At 38.0% G+C, this 16188-nt stretch overlaps 1 protein-coding gene and 1 non-coding gene across 13 annotated transcripts in view; both read right to left on the bottom strand.

Annotated features, from left to right (window-relative positions):
* The window catches only part of rims2a (regulating synaptic membrane exocytosis 2a), a 149598-nt gene that overhangs the window by 96255 nt on the left and 37155 nt on the right, over positions 1–16188 (bottom strand). For all 12 annotated transcript variants that reach the window (XM_046877531.1, XM_046877533.1, XM_046877522.1 and 9 more), the window contains one exon: positions 2739–3433. In XM_046877531.1, coding sequence (XP_046733487.1) covers positions 2739–3433 — 695 coding nt within the window. The remainder of the gene's footprint in view (positions 1–2738; positions 3434–16188) is intronic.
* Positions 13691–13762, bottom strand: trnak-cuu. The gene has a single exon. It is a non-coding gene; the product is annotated as a tRNA-Lys (tRNA).

Below are 16188 nucleotides of genomic sequence, written 5' to 3'. Positions count from 1 at the left end.
GGCCTGCCTTGTCTTCTTTGTGCTCAGAACAGTTATATAAGGAAAGATGACTAGACCTCTCTCTCTTTTTCTCTCTGTCTGTCTCACTGCTCAGTCCTGCACAATTTCATCTAGTCTGCTTCATGAACTCATTTGACTTTTGTGGAGCCCAGTGCCATTTACAAGTTCAGCTGCAAAACTTTAGGTTTACATTAACACGGTGCTCGTCATCTCGTGGCTTGCTAACTAGCTCAGCCCAAGCAGTACATTATAGACCAGTCCATTAATTTGACACACCTACAGTCCCTAGAACTGCCTTGAGATGTTAATAGAGTAGAGATCACATCAAAGCATGTGACAATCCATTCCAGGAATGTTTGCATTTAAATATGAAAGCTGGTCAGATAAAATGGCAGAAGGGATGCTAATTTAACCAGAAGCACCTTTAATAGAAATGGACAAATCAGCAGGACCTGGCTAACAAGCCAGTGTGTCTCCTGTGAGATCTATTTTGGCTAACGGAGAAAAAATTAACTGAACATATGGCCATTTTTGGGCCTCAAATGTCACTCTGTATTACTCTGTATAACTGTTTATATATAAAAAATAAATAAATAAATAAATAAATACAACACTTACAATCATGCAATATGGCGAATCACAACTGCGCTGATATTCAGTATAGCTGCACTCTTGGTTGTGCAATAAAAGCATTTTTCAGTCTTCATATTTCGCAAAGGTATCCCAACTCAGAACTATTAGAACATTTCCATTAAAACCCATACAGAATTTACAAATAAATAAAAATGATGAACATTAGCAATTTAAATTGTCAGGCCTAAAAAAGTATGAGTTATGTAGAAAACCTGATCATCATAAACATAACACTAATTGCTCAGAGGTCTGCGGGTGAATCCTGGCGAGGACTGGAGTAATTAACCTCTGAAGTTTAATTACCATTCATATACCTACTTTAATTAATGTACAGATGTGATGACGCTGCTAAGAGCTGTAAAGACCCCCAGGCTGCCTTTCTCACTGCCTGACTGGAAATAGTATGGTCACTGGGGTGCTTCTTCTCAGGAATAATCCATTTTTATTAGCAGAATACGGTGATCTCTTCTATGTTCTTTTTCTCTATCTCTACTTTCCTCTGTCTGGGTTTTTTTTGCTTTCTCAGTTATGTAACACAGTCTATTAAAACCAGATTGAACTATGAGATCAGAAGCAACCGGGGTGCTGTAATCCATGTCATAGGAGATGGAGCAGTCACACACTCTCAGACACACACACACACACACACACACACACACACACACTCACACAGACACACACACAGAAAACACACACCTACACACACACCCACACACACACACACACACACAAAGTATAGGCAAATGTTTGTGGACACCTGACCATAAGATTCATATCTTCCCAATCCACATTAGGTTCCCTTTTCCTGTTATAATAACCTCCACTCTTCTGGGAAGATGTTTCAGTAGATTTTGGAGTGTGTTTGTGAAGATTTGTGCTCCTTTTTTGCCAAGGGTGTTAGTAAAGTCAGGTACAGATGTAGGGTGAGAAGGCCTGGGGTGCAGTCAGTGTTCCAATTCATCCTCAAGATCTTACATGCAATCACATGTAAAGCACATCTTTATGCAGCTGGCTTTGTGCACAGGAGCAATGTCATGCTGGAACAGGTTTGGGTCTTTTCGATTAGATGTGAGAAAATCTAACGCTACAGCATCCAAAGACATCCTATATAATTGTGTGCCTCCAACTTTGTGGTTACAGTTTGGAGAAGAACCACATATGGCTGGAAAAGTCAAGTGTCCCAATACTTTTGCCCATATATACTTTACATATGTACAGAAACAGTGAAAGACACATGAGGGTAATAGAATAGTAATGGAAATACATGCGTGCTTCTTCTTAAGAACACACATACACATGGGCACACACACACACACACACACACACACACACACACACACACACACACTCCAGTGTACCCTCTCACACCCTCTCAAACACCCAAAGTGCTTTCACACTCACACTCTCAAAGTGTCTTGAAGGGGAAAAAAACCAATCATAGCTTTCCACTGCAAAAAAAAAAGTTAAGTATAATATGTGGATTTTTTTTTTAGATTCGGGCAATTGTAGCAATAATTATAAACACAAAAGCAAGAAGTAACAATATCTAGTATCTGTAGCCAGAGAATCATTTCACTTGGCAAAGAAAACAAGGCTAATAATGGGTGACACCTAACAAAGAGCATTTAGCATCTTCTCTTCGCATGCTACCCTTTACTTGCTAGCATGGATTTGTTGTGAATTACAGAACCTCACTAGCTCAAATTTGAAAGCAAAAACTCTTTGCAAGCTTTTACTAATCAACTGTTATTAGCGAATATGTAGCTACTTTTATAAGTTGCTAGTGTTGTGGATATGGCAGGTTAATAATCAATTAAGTTTTTTTTTAAATACTATTATTAAATACTAAACAGAAATGAACAGAAACAGAAGTTTGTTATGCTACATGTCATTAAAGTATTTATAATTTATGTAAAAACTTTTATTTTAAAAATTTAATTTAAAAAGGTTAAAATTATATTAGAATCTATGCTTTTCCGCATACTATTATTTATGCTAATATGCAACGAGATTTGAATAAATGATGAATTAAGACTTCTGGAACTGACTTCAAAAGAAAAAGAAGAAGCTAAGTGTCTATCGGTGGGTTGTAAATAGCACCTTACCCTTCTCACTGACCGACTCGCTCTCAATCTCCACGTCCTCGCAACTGGTGTACTCGGGCGTGGTGGGAAGCTCTTCGTCTGAGCTGCTCAGCGAGGCCCGCCTTGCTTTACCTCCTCGCTTGCTTTTATGAGGTCTGGGTGGTGGTGGACGCACAGACTCTGACTGGTCCGAACTAAGCGAGTCATTGCGCAGCAGGTTTTCCGTCTTGTCCCGTGGGCCTGGATTAGAGACCCGGTGTCCATAGGAAGGGCCGTGGGAGTGGACAGGGCCATAACGCCAGGCACCGGGCCGTTCTTCGGCTTCAGTGCAGGCCAGTGAGACGTCGCTGTGGCGCCGCTCGTGGCGGAAACGGGACATCTCGGCATGCATTCGCATCTGTTCCTCGTATGGCTGTGGCTTCACTGGGTACCGTGCCAGGTTTGGGTCACTCCGGTAGCGTGTGTGGCACTCGTCCGGGTGATGGAGATCACGCTCGGGTACCAAGCCTGGCTCAGGAGGGTGCGGCTCCTCCTGGGAGTGCCAGGCACCACGTCGAGCACGATAGGAGGCCCGAGCTGACTGGGCGTCCTCATACGGGCGACCGTAGTCGGATGGTGATCGTGGCATGCCACCTTGTCCTGGAGCATAGTGCGATGGACGTTCCTCCCTTTGGTAGTTTGGATTTGGCTCCCTAGTTGCCGAAGGGCTTCTTTTCCTGCAAAAATGAAGAAAGCAAAAGTCAGAAATCACAAAGTGCATATTGTAAATATCTATTAAGTAATATCAGCTCTCATGTGCATACCAAATTTCACAAATTCTTTATTAAAACTCATGTGATCTGATAATTATGTACCTTTGCTTTGACTAACCAAAACTTTTGAATGTCTTATACTCAATAAATTAAATGGCAGTTTAGGTTCTGTTATTATAACTACTGTTATTTTATTTCTATAGCCCAGTTCCCACACTCCAGTCTGCAGTTTGATAGAATTATACAAATGAGGCTCCAGTGAACTGTATTTGATCAGAGTGGTGTGTTGGAGGCACTGAAGCATTTCTGATACATTTTCTGATAGGGTTGAATTTTTTTGCATGCTTGCCTTTTACTGTGACTGAAATGCTCTGAAATCAGAGCTGACAGATTGCTCTGTGTGTGTGTGGTTGTGTGTGTGTGTGTGTGTGTGTGTGTGTGTGTGTGTGTGTGTGTGTGTGTGTCTCAGTGTGTTTCAGAGGCCTGCCTCATACATTATGCAGTCGTTGCAGGACACTAAGCCTTGCTTCATTCACAAATCCAAACCGCTACCACAGCAGAATGATGTCTGAATATTTTGTGTGTGTGTGTGTGTGTGTGTGTGTGTGTGTGTGTGTGTGTGTGTGTTTGTATGTGTGTGTGTATATAACGTGTTTGTGTGCACTCTTGGCTTCTGTCAGCCTGCATGATGAGCAGGTTCTCGTGTTGACTAGAAAGAACGTGTCAGCAAGAGAGCAACACAACGTGTGTGTGTGTGTGTGTGTGTGTATGTGTGTGGGGCACAAAGGTGAGTGTGTGAGTGTGAATTGCTTCAGTAAGTGCTCTCAGCCTGCCTGCAGGTCTAGCACACCCTGAGGATATTCACTTATGAATTTCTCTAGTTGACTCTATTTTGAAAACACAAACATTTTCACCCTTTACTCTTTCCCCTTCCATCATTTACTCTAAATAAGCATCAGTAATGGACCTCCCTCCTGGTGTATGGTATACACATCATATCACAGATTATACTCAAATTAGAATCTACAAACAGACCATTAAAATTATTTCTAGTAGAATCGCTAATGTCTTTCTATATACTGTATGATCAGTTACTGCACAAGCACCAGTTCAGGAACTTCACATTAATCAGTTATGAAACAAGGCGATAAGCATCATCAAGCGTCTGTCAATTCGGTCAGGATGTACACTTTCAACTCCACCCAACATTCATAGTTCCCCAATACAAGCACAGCTACTGACTGGGATGCGGCAGCTAACCCTATGCTTCTATATGACACATGTAGCTAGCAAAATAAATCTTTTTAAATAAATGTTTACGCTGCACCCCTCGGCTGCATAGCAACACTCAGATGAGTGCATATATAAGAAGTTCAATTACATTTTTATTTGTATAACGCTTTTAACAATAGACATTGTCTCAAATCAGCTTTATAAAGATGTTATGAACTTTATAAAATAATGTACAAGTTTAATGCCTATAAGTTTGCTCCTTATGAGGGCAAGGAAAACCTCCCTCAGATAGTATGAGGAAGAAATCTTGAAAGGAACCAGACTCAAAAGGGAACCCATCCTCATCTGAGTGGCAGCGAATGTCCATTCATTAAAGCTACATTATTGTTCAGACGTGCTGTTGAGTGATAGGAAGTAGTAGCACAAACATTACATTTCTGATTGGAAAGTCATGAGTTCAAATCCCATCAATCCAGAGGCCTTAAACCTCAACTGCTCATTGTTATATATATATATATATATATATATATATATATATATATATATATATATATATATATATATATATATTTTTTTTTTTTTTTTTTTTTTTAATTGTAAGACTCTGGATAAATGCATAATGCCATCCTTGAGCTCACAGATGTCACTCGGGAGTGGAAAATGTATGTAAAAAATACGTATAACTGAGGTGTGGTATGTGTGTGATATATATTTTAATTTATTGGACAAAAAATGATCTAAAATGATTTTATAGGATAAATATACAAAATGAATAAAAGTGCATATAGAAGTACAGTTCTATTAGGTGAAGAAAGAAAAGTAAATTGAGAATTCCTTTTTTCATTTAAAAAAGTTAATTCTGTGGAACATATTAAGGAAATTCAAACGAATTGTTACATATACAATGCTGTATATTTGCATCTAACTAGCTACCACTTAGTCATCTTAGTCAGTTTCACGTTACAGCTTTTATGCTAGTTAGTATGACTAGAGTAACAGATGTATTATTAGTACACCCCATATCTGAACTACACATATCCTTTCTAAACTTTAATGAAAATTCTCCCTCTGAATAACTATTTTTTGTCACATGATTTATCATGACCTCAGCATTATATCAATAACTTGTATTAAACATAACAAGGCCTTGAGGACTACTACTGTACATCTGATTCCAGTACCATATGTACCATATGCGTCGTTTCTGGAATACACATTATGGGTACAAGAGATGTGCCCTTGAGTCCCTGAATCAAAAAAAAAAAAAAATGCAGGAGTGGGTGGAGAAACGTTGCTGCATTAGTGCCCACACTTCACAGAGGGAATAAATTGCCCGGTGTGCGTGTGCAATAACAAAAAAACAAAGTGAAAAGCAATCAAGGTGAAATTAAAAGAGAGTCCACTGGGGGGGCAACAGGAACACTACAGTGAGGACGAATGACAATTTGAGTAATGATCCGCATTCTCTGTGCACTAACATGGCCGGAATGAACACCTAATCATATTGTAAACCTTTCAGCGTATCAAATGTTTCAGGTTGTATTATTTATAGGTAATAAAATGAGCAGACAGTGTTAGTTTTTTTTTTTTTTAACCAAACCAACATGTCATTTCTGAAAACATACCCTAATTAGATGTGAGGAAGAAAACATAATTTGGCATCCTGATATATACCACAGCAATTTTTGAAAACTTCCCATAATTAAACCACTAATGAATGACGTGCGCTTTAACCATTTATAACTACAACTGCAAGGGGAAGACAAGACAAGACACGAGAAGAGAAGAGAAGAGAAGAGAAGAGAAGAGAAGAGAAGAGAAGAGAAGAGAAGAGAAGAGAAGAGAACTGTGTAAGGCTGCTTTGAGACAATGTTCATTGTTAAAAGCGCTATACAAATAAAAAAAAAATAAAGAGAAGAGAAGAGAAGAGAATTAACAATGTATTAGAACAAGAAAGGTGTGTTAATATTAATATTAGCCTGCAATTTGAATTACAAGAGTACAAATAATAATAATAATAATAATAATAGTAATAATAATAATAATAACACATTCTGACTGTTGGTATGAACACTATATTTACGACTATACTATATATATACTATAGCTACACCATGAGTGAAATATAAAACGATGGAACACAGGCGTTTTCAAGAAAGATTGTTTTTTTTTTTCTTTTGAGTCAGGTTTGCCCACATGTGACTAATAAACTGTCTCAAATCTGGAAATATGACACTACCAGAAGGGACAAGTCCCATCCAATCAATAATTTGGAAAGCCTGCAGCCTCGAAAGGCAGAAAGCTAATAAAAGATAGTGAACAGGGAATATGGAACAGGGGTGAGTGACAGGTGTGTGTATGTGTGTGACAACTCGAGGTGCTGCCGTAAGCTCGGCTTCTCCCTGCAGATGCCGCGATATTTCAAATAGTGTCAAAGGCGTTACTGAGAAGCGCATAAATCAGAGGTGGCCGTGAAGGGAGCACAGAAAGATGTTCAGGTGAAAGTTATTGCAGTTTTAAAAAAAAAGACGTCTGCCAAGCAGGAGGAATTTAGGTGCGTTATTGTCCTGAGTATCGCAAGATTACTTTAGTGCACTCCAAATTTGTCAGCTGTGTGATTAAACACAACACACACACACACACACACATACACATGCACAAGCGTATACATACTAAAACAAGAATAAGGCATCTGGTAAAGGCAGGAACCCAAAAAACCTGCATGCTAAGGAACCTTCCAGAACAGGAGGACATAGGAAGCAGCTCCACAGTTACATACGCGTCATTGTTGCCCCCTGGAGCCGATGTACTGAGATTTTGTGTCCCTGCCAGTTTCATAGTCATACTGCAGAGCCTAGGCTACACGTAGAGATCAGAACAGGCTGCTCAATAGGCATGTGAAGGAAATCAAACAAATTTATTCGCAAAACATGAAGTCAAGTCAAGTCAAGTCAAGAGGCTTTTATTGTCATTTCTACAGTACACAGTAAAAACGAGACAACGTTCCTCCAGAACCCTGGTGCTACACTAAACAACATAGAGCTACAACACAACACAACACAAAGTTGCATGAAGTGCATTGAGTGCAACCTAGTGCAAACAGTGCGGACGAAAAACAGACAGACAGACAGTCCAAACAGACAGACAACAGTATAGACAGACAGACAACACATAAACATGCGTAGTGTACTGATGTGATGTGCATTTAATGCAGCTCAGATAGAAACAGAAAGTAACTGAGCTTCCATGTAGAGAGGAATTTTTCCAGCCATATGTGGTTCTTCCCCCAAACTGTTACCACAAAGTTATAGGCCCACACTTATATAGGATGTCTTTGGATGTGATCAAATTAAATTTTCCCTTCACTAGGCGACCCAAACCTGTTCCAGAATAACAATGCCTCAGAGCACCAAACAAGCATGAACATACGCTTTAAAAGAGTTGGACCGGAAGATCTTGAGTGGCCAGCGATAGGGCTTTGACCTCCACACTACTTGAAACCTTTAGTATGAATTGGAAAACCGACTGCACCCTAGGCCTCCTCACCCTACAGCAGTGGCAGACTTTACTAAAACCCTGTTGGCTGAATGAGCACAAATAATCCACAAACACACTTCAAATACAGATGATCTGCTGTGGCGACCCCTAATGGGAGAAGCTGAAAGAAAGTTTTTTAAACAAACAGTAGATAATATTAATAATAATAAAATAAGCAATTAAACACAGCCAAGTGGACACTGGACAACTGATTTACTAAATAATTATACAGAAAATTCAGAGATATGCTTAGTTAGACTTAAATAAAAATCCACCATCCCGCTAAGCTGCTGTCACTGTCACCAAGCAGATCCTGACTGAATAATAATATTACCCTCTCCATTATTCTCCATGAACCTGAAATGATGTTTGAAATGCTTGTTTTTCATCTTGTTTCATCTTCTCTAAATAATTAAATCATATATGGCATTTTTTAAGTCCAAAGTTTATAGAGTATTTATCCGGCCAAATTCGAAGGCATATTCGCTCAGTTCTATAATTCTGTTTGTCACATAAGCGTTCATAACGAAATTAAGTGTCAACATACACTGACAGTGACATTGACAATATATGTAAAATATAAGAACATTGGTAAGTCTTTTAAAATTATGTCATTCGATAGATATATCCACTTATCCAATGTTGTAGTTCAAATGCCTTGCTTAAGGGCGCAGCAGGGGTAGATTGGTAGTGCTAATATTTGAACTCAAAACCTTCTGATCATAAGTCCAGCAGCTTAACCACTGAGCTGAGCAAGATGGCCGATAACTTGGTAAGGTTAACTTTATTGACACTATCAGAGTACAAGTAAAGAGACAGAAAGAAATGAAGATGGTCACCAACGAGTAGTGCAAATAGCACATAAATCTAAGGAAATAAAAGGTTATGGTGCAATACAGTAGTTGCTCCACATGATACCCATAGTGCAAACACCAATTTAGTCAAAACAAACAAATAAGTATGATGGTACAGCAGGTTGAATTAGGAATAATAGATGCAAAAGTGCAAATGACAATATGTGCAAATAATAATTCAATAAAAACAGTTGTAACAATTAAGATTTGTGGTGTTAGATGTACAAACAGTCAACGATGGGATGGGAGGTGTCCTTAATAATATTTCTCATCCCCTACAAGCAATGCGTTTAATAAATGTAAGGTTGGCTGAGTGTGTTCCAGTGATCTGTTGGACAGTTTGAAAGGATGGTACAGCAGCAGAAGTTCTCCATGAGCTGAGGAGTAATGTGAGCTCCCTTTAGTCTTCTCAAGGTTGTTTAATGGGTGACAGTTGCATGGTTGTCAGAAGGTGTTGAGTAATCTCTCATAACAGAAGTTAATATTTCATTCTAACACGTTCCTGTTTCAATAGCAACAGTTTGCACGTTTAAGTTTAATATTAGTTTTTTTAGGCCAAGTCAAGCCTAACATCTGCTATGTACAAGGTCACTTTGCTGCAGATCAGTACAACACACAGGCTGTGTCCTAAATCTCAAGCCTTGATTTATTAACCACAGTTTTCTTTTACTGTGCTTTACTGGTTTATCAAATCCCAAATGCTCAAACCGAGGTAATGTTTCAGATTGTGAGGTAAATGGCTTAGTCGCAAGATTAGTCGCACTTCCTGTAGTGTAGAGGGAACCTCAACATGCACACCAAGCCAAGCCAGTCAAACACCACAGAGCCTCCAATTCATATCTTTGGCTTAGTATCAGGAGCAAAGACACACTGCAGCTTTTTACAATAAATATATTTCATTAATAATAATAATAAGACTGCACATACAGCATATATATTTAAATATATACACACACACACACACACACACACACACACACACACACACACACACACACTCATAAAAGTCACTGAACATTACTTTTACTCAGTAAAGTACAATAATGGAACACATATATATATATATATATATATATATATATATATATATATATATATATATATATATATACACACACACACACACACACACACACACACACACACACACACACACACATTTATAAGTCACTGAACATTACTTTTACTCAGTAAAGTACAATAATAGAACACGCATTTAGTTTTTCTTTCTTTTTCTCTCTCTCTTTCTCTCACAGACACACATTTTTACACACACACATTTACATAATTTCCACACTCTGCTAATGCTAACTGTGCATTTTTTTTTTCATTCCGGGGAGCAACTTGCACTTAGACTCAAAGGAGCAGCGGACGCAGCATCAGGCTGTGTGTGTGTGTGTGTGTGTGTGTGTGTGTGTGTGTGTGTGTGTGTGTGTGTGTGTGATCTTAGAAACATCACAAAAAAACGCTTTAAAAACTCAAAGAGCCAAAAGATTTCCTTTCAAACTTAGATTTAAGCTGATGTGTAGGCATAGCATTAATTAGCTGCAATAATGATCATGTCAATCAAGAGCCCTTACAAGGAAAGTAAGACTGCCATGTAACAAGGCAAGTGCAGATCATTGATTTAGGAGTTTATAGAAAAAAACTGAGGGACAAAGACAAAGAAGCAATAAATAACATAAAACATATAACAAGAAACCCACATCGCAAACCTGATCAAAACAATACCAACAACCATGGAGGACAAGTGTGAGACGCATGAGTGAGTCTATATACAAGCACTAACAAGCAATGCAGAAAGTCGTGAGATAATCCTGACAAAGACAAGTGTGTGTGCTTTCAGGTTTGTTTGTGCGGCCAATACAGTTATAAAAGGTTGCCAGAGTGTGCCTCAATATCCAAAAACCAACGCAATAGTAAAACAACAGTAGACAAACCCAGAATGCAAGTATTCAACAAATAAAAATGTGCATTCTTCTTTGTAAATCTTTACAGAAGAAGTCTTTAGTGTCAGGGATTTGTAACAGTCTGCAAATTTTCTAGTTTCTAGTTATTAAAGGTTGTATTGAGCTCCCTTTATTTATGCTTAGATTTAGTTGAAGTTGTTTTGGAATTAACAATATATCATTAATCTGACCAAGCACACGCTTGCACCAGTGGAACATGTGTTATTATTCAACAGCTTTAGAAGGCAAAAACTAGGGCATATTGTGTGCAAATTAGGAAACCAATTGTGATGCTTAATCATGTTAAAAAAAACCTACCTCAGACACTCCACCCACAGCTCACAGAGCATCTGATATTATTTTCTAGCCCTCAGGATCTTGAGCTTTTCTAGAAATAAAGATAGTCTCTGAATTCAAGATCAAGTTCACAACTTTTAAAATGTTTTTAAGTGAGATTTTTGTGTAGTGACAAAATAAACTTCCCAATAAATGCTGCATGATTGGCACACAAGACTAATGAGGCCCTTTGCCTGGAATCACTATAGCAGTAATTGTGTGCATGTGCTATAGTAGGAAGAGAACAAAAGCATATTACATGTTTAAATCCCCAGGGAACTTTGTAATTAAGGTAATGTTGGTTTTGCCAGTATGGTATAAACAGTGCAAAAAAGAGTGGCTTCGGATTGAAAGCGTTCTGGTTAGGGGGGTGTGGATAATCTGTACCCTCACCAATTACAAGCCTTTGCTTGATTCTTACCAGCATTTTATCAAAACTACGCATTCCTAAAGGATTTAGGATCTAGCAAATATATCAATATAGCAAACCCAAAAGCACAGCACAGAAAAATGACTGTATAAGTCGATAGTTAATGTTCTATAAAGAGACCCTTACTGTATACTGTAGTTATTCAACAAACATTACCTCCATACATTAGAAATTCAACTGAAATACTAATGATCTCTTTTCTATGACTAAGAATTTCTAATAAAAATCAGTTTTTTGACAGATATAATAAATGTTTTCAAAGATCTTGTTTTCTGTAGACATAATTGGAACTGAATCTGAATCTTAAATATTAGAATCCAATTTTTAAACAAGTGTAAGTGTAAGTGGGATGTCTATGTATCCAAAATGGGAATGCATGACAATGACCTTGTTTTCCATGCAAAGGCAAAAAACTCTTTTACAATGTAATACATTTTTTTTACATAATAATTAAGATTTTTCTTTATTGACAGAAGGATATTAGGATATTAGGCAGCCTCACTACACTATTAATAAGTTCTTACATCAAATGCTATTTACAAATTGGATTTTATTATTTTTTCTTATCTTACCTGAAATTATTCTTACCTGAAATTATTATTAGTCTAGATTTTCCTTATACCCATCAACTGTCAATAACTAATTTCGTTACTATTAATGTACACCCAGCACCAAAAAAATTATTCTTCATTATTTGTCCCAGATCAAAATAAGTCAAAGATCATAGACAGGCAAATGTGTCTTGGGAACAGTCGGGTCAGAATGCTAACCTTCTGCTCCAGTACTCAGGGTGCATACAAGATGAAGATACTCCAGCTTAATCACATCATTTGTATATGACACACACCATCAGGCACCAGAACACTGGGGCTATGTTTATAATTGCTTTTAACTACAAGATTGGCTGCCATGTTTAATTCCAGGTTAATCAGGAGTGTCAACTCTGAGAAATAATACATGTAGAGCAGTGCCAATGTAAATAGTAGGGAAGAACAGTGCGACGTGATGCAATGTCTGCAACAGACTTAACAAACTCAAGGTGTGACTCAAATAGCATATTCTCTATTATTCTAGGAAGTTATTATGTATGTGAGGGTTTTTTGATTTGAGATGCAGCTCATGACAACAAATACAATGACAGTGGGAAGTTTAAGACAAATGAACAGAGCTAAGTCTGTAGGTATAACATCTACATGCAACTTCAAAGAGACAAGTATGGTATGAAATTATTATACATGAAAAAACCAGACATACAGGGATGACGTGTCATCCAGTGCCACTTTTAATCCTCCAGATGTACAGGCAAGTATGTGAACCCCGTAGCTCATGTCACTGTACCCAAAAATGTCGTCACACTTTACATTTTAACCAGGTCTAAAAGACATGGGAGCAGAAAAAACAACTCCAAGAGTCAAGCAGAGTAAAACAAGGCAGTGCAATAAGGTTCATTAGCTGGCGTTCACTACTCAGATTTCATTTTCAGAGCATATCCAGAGAATTCTGGTCTTGGCACGAATATACCCTGGATGTGAGAATAATGTAATCTTGCTCGAGAAACAGAAACACGTTTTTATTCCTCACAGAATAAAATTAGATCTTTGTTGTGAGCATCTGTGCCATACTTTACTTTTGAAGTAATAATCTGCCATCTATATTACATCCGTCATACAGAAAAATGCTTGCATCGTGCTAATCTTCTGAGTAACCAGATATCTAAACTTTCTTTCGGCTTCTCCCATTAGGGGTCGCCACAGCGGATCATCCGCATGTTTGATTTGGCACGTGTTTTTACGCTGGAGCCCCTCCCTAACGCAACCCTCCCCAATTTATCCGGGCTTGGAACCGGCACTAAGGCTTGTGCAACCCTAATGGCTGGGGTTGGTTCCCTAACCGGAGATCGAACCCGGGCCGCAGCGGTAAGAGCGCCGCATCCTAACCACTAGACCACCAGGGAATGAGTAACCAGATATCTGATATTCATTAATTCACACAGGTTTAAATCGAGTTTCTGTTAGCCAGTATATACCACTTTTAGACCAATAAAGTTTCCCAATGTTCGATAAGATACAAAATGGTCAGACACAATGTCCTATACACAGTTATCCTTTAAAATGTAATCTGAATGGCTTGCTATTATATCCGGGATACTTTTAATTTCATCCTGGAAACAGGTAGTTTGTATGTGGGGTTTTTTTTTGTACGTTATGTACTGCTACAACATTACACACAGGCTAATGAGCATCTCAAGCACCAGCAGTGAAACACTGAACACATTCGATTCGATTTAATTAGATTTTGATAAGAAACACACTGCAAAAATTATACTTTTTTTGTTATTTTATTCAGTTTCTTTGTCAGGGCCTGTCAAAGGTTTAAAAACACCTATTTTACTTTTTGAGAAACACATGCATCTTCCTTGTGTTTATATGCAACAAACTAGGTAATTTAATAAGAAAATTTATAAATGTACAGATATTGAACTTAATTTTTATAAAAAAAATCCTCCCTCAGCATAAATAACAACTTTACATACTCTTGGCATACAGTGCACACTCTTGGCATCCAAACATTTGGCTTCCAAACAGTCTCCAAACATTCAGCTGAAATACTTTGCCGTGCTTTTGCGAAACCTTCCAGAGATGTCCGTCACTGATTGGATGTTTCTTTCTGAGCTTGCATTCCAGTGTATACCAAAGAAGTTAAATAGGATTTAGGTGCGGTGACTGGGCAGGCCATACCTAATGATACTGTAGATAACACTCCTGATAACTGTCAGCCCTCTTAACAATCTACAGAGATTGGACATGTGCTTTTTTTCTTTGTGTTGTTGTATGGTGAAGTTGTTTCCAATTAGACGCAGTCCACATGAAAGTGCATGGTGTTAAAATAGGGAATGGTAGGCATGGTTTAAGATTCCTTTCACCCAAAATAAGTCTCCAACCTTTTCTGCTCCAAAACAATCCCAAACCATTAAGCTTTCACCTCCATGCTTGACTGTGGGTGTGACGCAGTCTGCTGAGATGACTTTCTTACACAAGTTTTTATTTTAGAGCCCAAACATGTTTGGACTCATCTTTTGACAAAACACTCTTCCAAACATTCACTGTCCAACTCTTGTGTTTTTTCCTTTTACCTAGTTTGTTGCATTGAAACAAAAGGAACATGCATTTGTCTCAAAATGCAAAAAAAAAAAAAACTGGGTGTTTCCAAATGTTTTTACCAATCGTGTATTACTGACATAACTCTGAGACATTGTTTAGCATGTGAAAGCAAGGTGCATGGTCGAGCGGTGGTTTGTGAAATGGAGGGAGGAGATGAGGGGAAGTAAGTGAGAGAGAGAGAGAGAGAGAGAGAGAGAGAGAGAGAGAGAGAGAGAGAGCTGAAAACATAGCGTGTGCATGTGTGTTTACTATTAATGATTGTCCAAATTTTCCTTTTCCTTGAACCCTCTACAACATTTCACAGTGCAATAATATTGAAAACTATTTAACAGGAGCTCTAATATGGCCTTGTTTTACTGAATTACAGAGGTTCTGCTTTCGAGACATCTTACCATATTGCAAACAAATGTTTATCTGGAAACATAAAATGCCCTTAAACTTAGTGTCCTAGCAACAGCAGAACACAGCACAGCTTTGTAAATATATTTGCTGTATTTATGTATACTGTGTATTGCCTCTGCATAGGGAATTAATATGGTATAACGCATGTGTTTGCAAGCATTGACAAGTTAAAGCTGCCTTTCATGTCTGCATTGCAAAACTGTCTGAAACGATAAAAGTAACGGTTAATTTTCCACTACTAATAATAAAGCTGTTTGTGTAAATTTCTATTGGTTTCTATTATATTTTTACTTATCCTATATTTTTACAATATCCTTTCCAGTTTGTCAGATTTATCAGGTGCCAACATGATTTTTTTCAAAATAGCCATATTCACTATATCATTTGGCAAAATTATCTATTAAGTTTAATAATTATGAAAGGTTTACAATAGCTGTCTCACTCTGTATGCAACAGTGGCTGTGTGCTACTATGGTTACAGATGTTTATAAGGCATTAAAAATTAAGAATTATAATGAACAGAAGTACTTTGCACATCTCAGCCAATAAGAACCGAGATTTTAGACAGACCATGGAATAGGTCAGAACTCTATAGTAGGACATTCAGGATTTTCCACGCCAACCCATGTAAAGCATATCTACATGAAGCTGGCTTTGTACACAAGGGCATTGTCGTGCTGGAACAGGTTTGGGTCTTCTCATTTAAGTGATGTGAAAATTTAATGCTACCACAATTCTGTGCCTCCAACTTTGTGGCACCAGTTTGCGGGAAAACCACATACACTATGCCTCGAAAATGCAGGTGTCACAATATCTT

This window comes from Silurus meridionalis, chromosome 21 (genome assembly GCF_014805685.1).
Source record: "Silurus meridionalis isolate SWU-2019-XX chromosome 21, ASM1480568v1, whole genome shotgun sequence".
NCBI lineage: Eukaryota > Metazoa > Chordata > Actinopteri > Siluriformes > Siluridae > Silurus > Silurus meridionalis.
This window is presented reverse-complemented; position numbering and strand designations above follow the sequence as displayed.